Source organism: Oryzias latipes, chromosome 22 (genome assembly GCF_053564925.1).
Source record: "Oryzias latipes strain Hd-rR chromosome 22, Olatipes_Hd-rR_3.1".
NCBI lineage: Eukaryota > Metazoa > Chordata > Actinopteri > Beloniformes > Adrianichthyidae > Oryzias > Oryzias latipes.
Genome location: NC_136258.1, coordinates 29335856 through 29348913, shown reverse-complemented (window position 1 = coordinate 29348913; position 13058 = coordinate 29335856). Strand labels below are relative to the sequence as shown.

Sequence of the window (13058 nt, the reverse complement as noted above, 5' to 3'; positions counted from 1 at the left end):
GACTACATCCTATGTAGACGAGGTCATTTGAGAGAGGTTAATGACTGCAAAGTGGTGGTAGGAGAGAGTGTAGCCAGACAGCACCGCATGGTGGTGTGTTAGATGACTCTGGAGGTCAGGAAGAAGAAGATAGGGAAAACAGAAAAGAAGACCAAGTGGTGGAAGCTACAGAATGAAGAAACTTGTGAGGAATTTAGGCAGAAGTTGAGACAGGTCCTGGGTGGTCAGGATGAGCTTCCAGAGGACTGGGAAACTACAGCAGAGATTATCAGGGAAACAGGTAGGAAGGTGCTAGGTGTGTCATCTGGAAAGAGGAAAGACGGTAAAGACACTTGGTGGTGGAATGAGGAAGTACAGGAATGCGTCCAGAGGAAGAGGTTGGCTAAAAGGAAGTGGGATGTAGAAAGGACTGAGGAAGGTAGACAGGAGTACAAGGAAGCGCAGCGTAGAGTGAAGAGAGAGGTGGCAAAGGCCAAACAGAAAGCTTACGATGAGCTATATGACAGGTTAGACACAAAGGAAGGAGAGAAGGACTTGTACAGGCTAGCCAGACAGAGAGACAGAGATGGGAAGGACGTGCAACAGATAAGGGTGATTAAGGACAGAGATGGAAGGTGCTAACAACCCAGGAGAGTGTACAGAAAAGATGGAAGGAGTATTTTGAGGAGCTGATGAACGTGGAAAATGACAGGGAAAGAAGGGAGGAAGATGTGGTTGTTGTGGAGCAGGAAGTAGCAGAGATTGGAAAGGATGAGGTTAGGAAGGCTCTGAAAAGGATGAAGAGCGGAAAGGCCGTTGGTCCTGATGACGTACCTGTGGAGGTATGGAAGTGCTTAGGAGAGACAGCAGTGGAATTTCTAACAAGGTTGTTCAATAGGATTTTAGAGAGTGAGAAGATGCCTGAGGAATGGAGGAGAAGCGTTCTGGTTCCGATCTTTAAGAACAAGGGTGACACGCAGAACTGCAGCAACTATAGAGGAATAAAGTTGATGAGCCACACAATGAAGCTGTGGGAAAGAGTAGTGGAAGCCAGGCTTAGGAAGAAGGTGGAGATTTGTGAGCAGCAGTATGGTTTCATGCCCCGTAAGAGCACCACTGATGCCATTTTTGCTTTGAGAATGTTGATGGAAAAGTACAGAGAAGGTCAGAAGGAGCTGCATTGTGTGTTCGTAGATTTAGAGAAGGCGTATGACAGGGTGCCGAGGGAGGAGCTGTGGTACTGTATGAGGTCGTCTGGAGTGGCAGAGAAGTATGTCAGAGTAGTTCAGGACATGTATGAGAGAAGTATGACGGTGGTGAGATGTGCTGTAGGTCAGACAGAGGAGTTCAAGGTGGAGGTGGGACTACACCAAGGATCAGCTTTGAGTCCTTTTTTGTTTGCTATGCTGATGGACAGGCTGACAGACGAGGTAAGACAGGAATCTCCCTGGACAATGATGTTTGCGGATGACATTGTAATTTGCAGTGAGAGTAGAGAGCAGGTGGAGGAACAGCTAGAGAGGTGGAGGTTTGCTCTGGAAAGAAGAGGCATGAAGGTCAGTCGTAGTAAGACAGAATACATGTGTCTGAACGAGAAGGATCAAGGTAGAAGCGTTAGGTTACAGGGGGCTGAGGTGAAGAAGGTGCAGGAGTTTAAGTACTTGGGGTCAACAGTTCAGTGTGATGGGGAGTGTGGAAAAGAGGTGAAGAGGCGAGTGCAGGCAGGTTGGAGCGGGTGGAGGAAAGTGTCAGGAGTGTTGTGTGACAGAAGAGTGCCAGCAAGACTCAAAGGAAAGGTGTACAAGACAGTGGTGAGACCAGCTCTGCTCTATGGGTTAGAGACGGTAGCAGTGAGACAGAGACAAGAGGCTGAGATGGAGGTAGCGGAGATGAAGATGTTGAGGTTCTCCTTAGGAGTGACCAGGTTAGACAGGATAAGGAACGAGTACATCAGAGGGACGGCTCATGTTGCCTGTGTTAGCGACAAAGTCAGAGAAGCCAGACTGAGATGGTTTGGACATGTTCAGAGGAGGGATAGTGGATATATTGGTAGAAGGATGTTGGAGATGGAGCTGCCTGGCAGGAGGGCAAGAGGACGGCCAAAGAGGAGATACATGGATGTCTTAACAGAGGACATGAAGTTGGCTAATGTTAGGGTAGAAGATGTCCATGATAGAGTGAGGTGGAAAAGGATGATTCGCTGTGGCGACCCCTGATGGGAAAAGCCGAAAGAGAAAGAAGATGCTAGAGAAAATGCATAATGTTCCCAATGAAGAAACCATTGGTTTAATTTTTCAGTTCATACTTTGACATTTGTCTCTGGTACATTGTGAAAATGAAAAAGCTGTTAATCCAGATAAAATATCAGATTAGATATTTCTAGTTGAATTTTGCTACACATTAACTAGAGAACATTTTGAACATGAAATGTCAAATTCCATTTCATTTTAATTAAGTGACAAAATGAGCAGTTTTGAAGAAAAAAAGCCCTTTGGCGGATTGATTTTTCATTTTATTTTTGAGTCAACGGACGCAGCTTCATGAAAATGAAAAAGCTTTTCTGGTGTTGACTTTATTTCTTTTAAATTAAGAGACAGAATTGCTTCCATACATTTGAGTTTTATTTTGAAAAGTCTCTAAAACCGGATGTATGTGTGAAAGTAATTTTGAAATAAAATGTTTTCCTTGTTGCTTTGAATTTAAACACAAGTATATTTATTGTTAGACTATAGTCCGGGGGGGGGGGGGGGGTTGTTGGTAACGCGGAGGTGATGGAGGGGCTGGATCCGGCGGGGGGGGGGGGGTGCTCGCATCAGCTGTTGGAGGCAGATCCATGACGTAATCCGCGGAGAGGCAGAACCGGATCACCGCCGCACTACGCGCACGCACACAGACTTCCCGGGATGCATTCGGATGCGTCCAGCCGGGGGGGTTGCCATAGGTTTGGGCGGGGGGGCGTCACGTCATGGAGGTCGGATTCGGCGGAATGAGCTTGGACTCGGACCGGCAGTAGCAGCAGCACCCGGGCCGGGGATGCTGCCGGAGGCGCCGACCGTCATCTTGGATTAACCGCCATGGAACCGGGGGTCGCCCCCGCACCGACTCCATACTCCTCCTGGGCGTGAAATAACGTAGGCTCCGCGCCCCCCCCCCCCCCTCCTCCCCGCCCCGTTGAGCCCTGATGTGATGCTCCTGCCGTTCCTCTCCACGGACGGTCAGAGCAGCTTCCCGCCTCCGTGCGGCCTCCTCCCGGCGCCGGGAGGTTCCTGAGGACCTCCTCCGTGTGGGGTTGGGGGGGCGCTGAAGCCTGCAGGGGTGGACCCCCTCCAGCTCCGGTCGGAGCCATGGCCAATGAACCCGTCATCCTCAACGTGTATGACATGGTGAGTCTGCCCGCACTTCTTTTTCAGCTGAAGATGAAAATCTGACCTTTTGGGAGCAAAAGAACTCGGAGCTTCAATCAGACCAAAACTTTCAGCTTTTATTTGTCCTCCTGCTCTTTTCCAGAATAATACAACAGCTAAAACTTCAATCAATCCCTTTTGTTTTCTCCTTTATTTATGTTTTACACCAGACTAGCGCCTCTGTGAAGGCTTGTCTCCATAGCAACCATAATGCTTTTTTCCTATCTGAGGATGATAACTGATAGTTCCAGTTTTCATGCTGCTGCACTAAACTTCATCTCAAACATGTTCTTAGCAACCACTTAGTGGGTTGGCGTCACCCATTGTTTTCACAGCATTTTCTTTACCCCCCCCCCCCCCCCTTATAAGAACGTTTTCTAATTTCACAAACATCAAAAAAGTATAACACGTATAAGATTTCTTGAATGCTTTTGAACTATGAGCTGCATTTCCAGAAGAAAATGCAGGATTGATGCTGTATCGCTGAATGAAAATGAAACTTAAAGGGTCATAATTGGCAAAATAAATAAATAAAGAAATGATCAAAGTAGGCCATAAATAAAGTGAAAACAGCATGATATCAAAAATATATGTTTGTGAAAAATGCCAGAGCCGGGTATCGAACCAGCGAGCTTCTACTCCAAGGATTCCCCGAGTGTTTCAATGGCGGAAATCCTGGAAAATCTTGAAAATTTCAAAGATTTGAAGGACCAAAAGTCAAAGCTGGAAAAAGCTAAACATTTAAAAAGTGGAATGGTTAAAAGAGCTGAAACATTGTAGGAGTTAAGTGGTAAAAAATGGTGGAAGATGCTAGAATAAAGAAAGATAAACAGGAAAACATGGGTTGGAGGATTTACAGAATTCAACCAATAGATTCCCTCATGTTGATGGAAGATTTCAGTGGATTCATCATGTGAACCGTGGATTCTTTTAGTATTAGTATGAATAAAAGCAAAAATATGTAAAACCTTTTATATATTTGAGCAAACATGGCAACAACCAATTTTAGTTAGATTTATGACCAAAGTGAACATTTCTGTAACTACTTGATTAAAAGATCCACTCCAATGAAAATGGATCCCGCTTTGAAAATAGACTTTAAACTTTAGTCTCATAATCATCTTCACTGTGTCTCAAAGGTAAAAATGGAGAAGAGGTTGGTGACGTTTGACACCAAACTGTGATGTTTGGGTCTAAAACGAGAACTGATCATTTTTGATGATCAGTTCTCTGATGAAAATCTGATGATTTCTGAGTTGATTCCTATAAATCCATCATGAAACGTTGCTGGTTCTACAATGAACGTGAAGGAACTTGATCCTGTGTTTAGTCTTCTTGTGGTTACACTTTTGTCAGTGTGGACCGGATGTGCATCAGCGTCTCCACAAATCAGTCAGTGAGCCCCCCCCCCCCTGGACAAAAGTGCCGATCAAGCGGAAAGTGGACTGGAAGGCTTTGACCGTGGAGATTCATGAATCAGTAATGATGTCATTGATTCAAAATAAAAGTTGTTAACTACCCAACATTTGACATCCACACAAACTACAGTTTTGACTCTGCGTATACCCCCCCCCCCCCCACACACACACACACAAACATTCAAACAAACGACTGCTATAAGCACAGCCTCCCAAAGGATTATGGGATATTACAGGCATGGGACAAAATTCATTTCTTTAAAGCATCAAACCCTCTGTGGTCATCCAGGAGACATGGGGGGCGTCACGGGGGCGTCATCTTCTTCAGATTAACTGTCTGAGACGCTTTCATTCAGGCCAGGAAGTGTGTTTTATTATTAATGGCGACAGCTGGGGCAGCTTTTTCCTCCAGCGTTTGAAGAAAGTGGGCGTGTCAGTGGGAGTTGGGTGGAGCCACATTGTTGCTTTTCCACGTTTAGTCTGGACTGATGGGTAAATTTACCCAACAGGGTCTGAAAGATCACGAAAAGACACCATCAAAGATGCATCCATGACATTATACTGGTAATTTAATATTCTGTAATGAGATATGTCAACATATAGAGGGAAAAATGTAACCATCCTGTTTGGTTGACTCCTGTTTGTGTGGAGGTATAGTGGAATTAAAACCACAACTTTTTATGAAGTATTTCAGAAATGATCGTTGAGAAAATATGTATCATAACTGGAACAAGTGAAGCATTTTTTTATTTGGTAGCATAGAAAATAACCTAAAGTGGCGTTCCCCTTGGATCCATCCTAAAACCCCTAATTCTTTGTTAATTTGTATCATATCACAAAATATTTATTTTAAAAAAAAGTCTTCCATTGATAAATAGTTTTGTATTTTTGCAACACTTTTTTCTCTCCTCCCAGATTACAAATAGCCAGAAGTTTGTATTTCTGTTATTTTAGGAGTAATGTTCTGCTTACTTTCACTGCCGTGAAATATGACCCACGTTGGAGCGTCTGTCGCAGCCTGTGGGGCTGCTATTCTGGTCCTCGCTCTGCTGACAGAACATCCTGACTCATCAACAGCAGGTGTCCTCCTCAGAACCTCCTTCACTGATCACGTTTGGCCTGAAAAGCTTCACTCGGTTTATGTTTTATCCTTAGATTGAACCTAAATTCATTCTTTTCCAGAACTGTTTAAATTCAGAATTCCAGCAGGAATGTCTGTGCAGGAAACGGATCGAGGTCCAGACTCTGATCTGAACATCTGGAGGTGGACCTGCAGCTGTTAAGAGTTCAGAGTTTTGTGGTTCTATTTATGGCTAGGCCTCCCCTCATCATCACACTCCCACCTCCATGTCTGACGCTGAGAGTGTTTGTGGGCGTCCCTATTGTGTCTCATCAGAAAATCAGTCCAGAGGTCCAGTGGATCCTCCAGATGTTCCTGTTCCTCAGCAACGACTCTCATGGATCCATGACAGTCTGTTGGATCGTGACCTTTGACCTGAACTGAGTCCAGTGAGGTCTGACCGTCTTTCATGACCTCCTGGATGAGTCCTCCTGTTCTTGGACTGGTGTTGACCCTGGTTTTGTTCGGACTTTTCCTCCAAGTGAAAACCTTCATGTTTAATAACTGAAACTTAAATGTTTTTAATATTTTACTGTGAAGGTCTGCCAACTTTAAAAGGTGTGAACACTTTTTTGCATCTGGCTGCAGTTTTTCCGATGGTTTTGAGGTTTTGAACGTGCTCGGACGAAGCAGCAGAGCTGCTTCTGCTGCATGGATTTACCCATCTCCTCTTTCTGTGCCCCTCTCCCTGCAGTACTGGATCAATGAGTACACCTCCAACCTGGGCATCGGCGTTTTCCACTCGGGCATCGAGATCTACGGCAGAGGTGAGGCGGCCGCTCCCCTCCGGCCCGCTGACGGATAGAATCCTGCAGAAACAGAGCGTGGAAGTGTGTCTGTAATAGCATGACCAGCTTTTTGCTGCGTGGCTCGCGTGCTGCGTTCCTGTGGTGTTTGAAAACAGAAATGCAAACCAGACGGGTTGAGTGGGAGCCATGGCGGCCTTGGAGCCGGACGTGCTCTGAGGAAAGAGCGAACAGAACCAACTGCGCGTTCATGCGTGGCTGCGTCCGGCGCCGACGGCGGGCCTAATGATGTAATCACAGAGGGCGAGTGTGATCACAGTAATTAAGTCTGACTGTGCTTTTCTGTGTCAGAGTTTGCGTACGGGGGCCACCCTTACCCCTTCAGCGGCATCTTCGAAATCAACCCTGGCAACGCTGCTGAGCTCGGAGAGACGTTCAAATTCAAGTGAGCGGCGAGTCCCTGCAGGTGAGCGGTGGCGTTGAAGAAACCTGTCCTGATGTCCCGCTGCTTCTGCAGGGAGGCCATCGTTTTGGGCACCACGGACTTCGCAGAGGAGGACATGGATAAGATCATGGGGGAGCTCGGGAAGGAGTTCAAAGGGAACGCCTACCACCTGATGCACAAAAACTGCAACCATTTCTCGTCCTCGCTGTCTGAGGTCAGTGCCGTGCCGCGCCTTCTTTACCGTCCTGAACGTTTCCTCACAGGAGTCCGAGTCAGCCGCCAAGCTGTTCCCAAAAGCCAGGAAGGAACATTTAGATCCACCAAAACAAGGAAAGAACGTTTTAAAACGGAGAAAAGTCAAACTAAATGGAAAATAGGGCTGAACAGTAGTGTAGTGGTTAGCCCTCACGACAAGAAGGGTGGTTCAAATCCCGGCTGGGACCTTTCTGTGTGGGTTTTTCTCTGGTTTCCTTCCACAGTACAAACACTCAGGTGTCTCTAAATTAAGTGTGCATGTGAGAGTGTGTGTGTGTGTGTGTGTGTGTGTGTGTGTGTGAGAGGCCTCTTCGCCCAACTGTTGTAGGCTCCAGCAACCCCATGACCCCAAGAGGGATTCAGGTGGATGGAAAAATAACATTTGAACCTGCAGAGTTGAAGGAGGAAGACTCTGCTGAGGAACAAGAAAACAGAGGAACCTCTGGATGAGCCACTAAACTTCTGCACTAAAGTTCTAATGTTCCATTGACTGTATATGTGAACAGGACTGAGTGCCCCCCCCCCCCAGCGAAAGCTGCGATTGGTCAGAAGAACCGTTCTGGCTCTGATACCTTTTTTTGAAAATCCTGATTTTTTTCATGATATTTTTTTCTGTATTTCAAGTTCTATAACCTGACCAATCAGGCGCCTCAATAAAAGTAGGTGGAGCCTGCTGATTCCCATGTCCAACTTTCAAAAGATTTGATTGACACATCTTGTGTATCCTGCTTTAAATTGGTAGGGGGTGTGTCCTTCCAACAAGCTCACTCCTGATTGGTGAGAGTGGTTTCCATAGAAACGACGCAGACCAACTTGGACCTATCGCTGCTTACTAACGTTGTCTGGCTTTAGGCGTGCACAACAAATCGCACTTAGAGGCAAATGACCCTACTAAGGTCATTTGGAGTATAATTACTCTTAATTACACAAAACTGTTGTAGAAAAACAGAAATGATGTTTTTAGTTGTTTTGTTATTTGTTCATGTTTCGCAAGTTAAATCATCTTCACAATATTGATCCCTAATATCTTAAATCATGAGTTTTCCTCATCATGCAGCCCTATCTGGCTTCAACATGGCGCCGTTTGGATCACGAAAATTGACTTAATTTGGTTAGAGCCGGAATAAACTATCTTCTTGAGGGAGGGGGGGGGGCGGCTCCAGTTCTTGGATACGGTTAATGACTGAGACACAAAAGAAAGTTTCTAACATCTCCTGGACTGAAACAATGAGAACGGCATGCGGTGGAAGTGTGATGGTTTGTTCCTGGTAGTGAAGCCCTGAGGATCACACCACCGTCTGAACTCGTTTTGTGTCTTTCAGGGACATTTCAGCTCAGAGGTCGCCATGTTGGAATTTGCTGACTTCAGGTTTTTGTTTGTATCGTGTGAGGGGAGGGGGGGCTGCTCCTCTGTTATCTGTCTGGGTCTTTTTTTGGGGGGGGGGTTCTTTGCTCTTCAGGATGAGCTCAGCGTGAGGCAAACGCTCGCTGCAGTCGTTCTGACTCTTCGTCGTGTGTCCCTCCTCTCCAGTTGCTGTGTGGGCGAGAAATCCCCCGCTGGGTCAACCGACTGGCATACTTCAGCTCCTGCATCCCCTTCCTGCAGAGCTGCCTCCCGAAGGAGTGGCTGACCCCCGCCGCCCTGCAGAGCCACATCAGCCTGGGCCTCCACAAGGAGGAGCAGAACGAGTCCAGCGACGACGACCCCTCCTCGCCGTCCGGCACCGCTGCTACCAGCTCTGGCTGTCGCCACACCAGGGTGTGACCTCCCCCATGACCTCTAAGTGCTTTTGCCCGCCCGACCTGTTCGGCCTCCAAGAGGAGAGGCAGACAGCAGGAGTTCCTCCTCTTAGCCAGAAACTTCTGTTTGAAGGATGTGGGCGGGGCTTGGGGGCCGAACTTGGCTCAGACTGCGTCGACGAATCTCGCAGATTTGAGTTTTTGAAAACCTCCGTCCGCCTTGTTCCCGCTGCTCCTGTGAGGTTTCCAGGACACCGCTGACTGGACGTTTCCTGTCACATGACCTCTTTGTGGCCTTCAGTTCGTTTGTTTCTTGATTCAGAAAAAAACACAGCTCTTGGTGTCATCAAGACTTCATTTTCTCGTCTGCCTCGTCTCCAGAGACGGAACTAAAATCCCAGCTGCAGCCCCGACAGAGCGTCACAGACGTCTCCTCGCGTTTTTTAATTGGAGGGAAATTTCCCCGACAGTCGCTGAGCTCTGGACAAGCTTCTGTCCACGGAGACCATTAGAGGTGGAAGTCTGCGGGGATCTGAAATCTGTGCGGCCGAAGGGGAGAAAAAAATCCCGTTAAGAAAGCCATACGTGTGGCGTGTTGCAGGAGCAGCTCAGGTCCTTCCTGAGACTAAACACTGGAAAATTCTTCTCTTTGCTGAAATTTGTTTCTGTTGAAATGAAAAAAAAGTCAGATTTCAGAAGGAATCTGCTTGATGTTTTAGAGAAATTCTAAACCCGGTGCAGAGATGTTTGGTTCCTCCTCAGTCAGCCTGCAAGTCGGCTCTTCACGCCGACCTTCACACCTTGATCCACGCCAAAGTGCTGGATGTGTCTTTAAAAAGCTCAGGACCAAACCAGGCAGCTGTGCTTCAGACGTGGATCACTGGCTCCGCGCCGACCTCCGTCGACCACCTGCTGAGGTTCTTTCAGATCTCCGAGTGGTTCTCAAACATGACGGAAACAAATCATCTCTGTGTTTTTAAAGATGGTTGCTGGAAACCGCAGATCCACAGACTCACTGCTGCTGCTATGACCCCCATGGCGCCATCAATGGCATGACCGCCATGACCCCCATGAGTGCCATGGCCACCATGACCGCTATGACAACATGACCGCCACGACCCCCATGGCGCCATCAATGGCATGACCGCCATGACCCCCATGAGTGCCATGTCCGCCTTGGCCGCCAGGACTGCCATGACCGCCATGATCACCATGCCCTTCACACACCTCCATGATCACCATGGCCAACATGACCTCCATGACCAACATGACCTCCATGACCGCTATTATCTCCATTACGCCATGTCCCCCATGGCGCCATCAATGGCAGAAACCCCCATGATCGCTATGACCGCCATGACCGCCATGATCGACATGGTGCCATTAATGGCATGACCGCAATGACCCCCCAAAACCGCCATATCAGCCATGACCGCCATGGCCGCCATGATCTCCATGACTGCCATGACCACTATGATTTTGATTTAAAATGTTTTTTTTTCATGCAATCAAATAAGAATAATACACAATAAAATCATCAGTTATGCATTCCTACAATGATGAATCAAACTTAGGATAATTAGAGATATTAATAAATAGTGCTTGGAAGGGAGTGGAAGGAAGCAAACTCATATAACCCCACCCCTGTTCCACCGTAACCATTTTATTAGATGATTCATCATTATCCGGTTCCTGGCTTTTATCAGACAGAATTGAGAGTCCTGAAATGACCCCCATGACCATCATGACTGCTATGACCCCTGTGATCGCCATGACCCCCATGACCACCACGACCGCCATGACAACCAACACCACTATGACCCCTGTGACCACCATGACCGCCATGACAACCAAGACCGCTATGACCGCCATGACCGCCATGACCGCCATGACAACCAAGACCGCTATGACCGCCATGACCGCCATGACAACCAAGACCGCTATGACAACCATGACCGCCATGACAACCAAGACCGCTATGACCGCCATGACCCCCAAGACCGCTATGACCGCCATGACAACCAAGACCGCTATGACCCCTGTGACCGCCATGACCCCTGTGACTGCCTCAACAGGTTCCTCTGTATTTAAGACCCTTTCATCAGTTAGCGGTGACCTGTCATTCTAAACTGACCTTTCCAGGGTTGTTTTGGTTTTGACATTCAGAGGGATTTTATTTTCTAACACAGTTGTTTGGGGTCAAATCCGGATCCGCTTATGGTAAAGGAAAAACCAGAAAGAAAAAAGTAAAAACAGTTTTTAACTCGTCTGCACACACGGTCAACTTTGAAAGACGTGGAAAATTTGGGGAAATAAATTAATTCTTAAAATAATTTTAATTGGGGAAAAAAATGTGAAAACCTAAAATAAATAAACCATAAACATGAAACTAATTTAAATGAATTTTTTTTTTTTGTAGTAATAGCTGCTGTTTTATATTTTTAATTTTTGTTTTTCTCCTTCTTTGCTTTTAGTCTCAATTTACTGTTTCAATTCAGAATTCTTGTACCATGTGATTTTTCGAGGGGGTGGGGCTTTGAGCCCATTGGCTACCTGGAAATGATTGAGGTCAGTTGACAGAGGTGATGGTGACGTCATTTCTGCTTAAGATCAGCGTCTGTTGTTGGCGCCGCCTGTGTCTTCCTTCCATTATCAGCACTGGACACTAAGGGCAAAAACAGCAGCTGTTAAGAAAAACATTATTTACATTTGATGACAATTTTTGGTTTACAGTTTCTGTAATTTTCCTCATTTAAAATATTTCTTTCAAGTTTACAATGTGGACTTTTTGTTAAAAAATTTCAACCTGGTTTTTCATTCACTTGAAACTGACCCCGATTGACCCCACACTAGAAAAAACCCAGTTCAGTGCCAGTTTTCTCCCAGAATGACGTGAACGTCATACGTTCTTCTACCATGTGATGCATCACGTTTGCTCAAAGGCAGTGACCCGGTCTGAAGGCAGTTTCATCCTCACACCCCGACAGAATAATGTCTCTGTTTAGTTCTGCAGGTCACAAAACTTCTTTTTCTTTTCTGGCATTTTTCTAAATCTCAGAAAATGATCTGATAAAGACGTCTGCAGGGGTGCAACAAACTGTCTATCATATCAGTATTTGACTGATTTCTAGTTAAAAATAACAATTACCCTTGATAAAAAGCAACACCTGGGCCTGACAGGTATCATTTCACTGAAATGTGATGTTTGTAGGAAAGAATTCTACAGAAACGGGGAACTTTTACTTGTTCTGTCAGAGGATTTTTGTATTTTCTGCTCATTACAAGCCCAGTTTCCTTTAACATCCAGCTTACTTGGTACAAATGTTTTCAGAGTTTCTAGTTTTTAGAAAAGTTCAATCAAAACCTTTTGATTAAAATGATTTCGTAAAAGTCAAAACAAATCTGTACTTGTCGGAACATTTGACTGTCCTCTGCGTCGTCTGCGGTTCCTCCTCTGGGATCCTCGAAACCAGAAAACAACTACAAGCTTGAATGAAAACCGTGACCGGTTGTTAAATTTCAAAGGATGAGGCAGAGACCTGAAAGGCCTGATCGACAGTCTGCTGCACATTTATTCAGGGAGGTCAAAGCCGGCGTTCTGGTGGCAAACACAGTGCATTGTCACACAGCCACTACAAAAATTTAACGCAGATTGCACGGATGAACATTAGTCATGCGTGAACACATGTGGAAAAAATGAGAAAAGTTGTGGTTTTTACATGAAATTTTCACAGATGTATCAGGAATGAACCACGTTAAAACCACATAAGTATGAAAAAACCACGCAAAGAACACGCAAACCAACGTAGAACATGAACTGTGTGATTATTGCTCTGTTTATCTGCAATTCATATGTGATTCTTGTGTCAATGATGTCATTTGAACGTGATCTGTGCGCCGAATGCGCGATATATAGCACAGACAGTCTACTGTAAAAGTTATACATCGGTG

General features: G+C 46.0%; 1 protein-coding gene across 2 annotated transcripts in view; it reads left to right on the top strand.

Moving 5' to 3' along the window:
- Positions 1–13058, top strand: part of LOC101161844 (deubiquitinase DESI2) — a 21900-nt gene extending 8842 nt beyond the window's left edge. For both annotated transcript variants that reach the window (XM_078941231.1, XM_078941230.1), the window contains exons 4-7: positions 6616–6688; positions 7019–7112; positions 7185–7326; positions 8899–13058. In XM_078941231.1, the coding sequence (XP_078797357.1) occupies positions 6616–6688; positions 7019–7112; positions 7185–7326; positions 8899–9132 (543 nt within the window). In that variant the 3' untranslated portion in view covers positions 9133–13058. The remainder of the gene's footprint in view (positions 1–6615; positions 6689–7018; positions 7113–7184; positions 7327–8898) is intronic.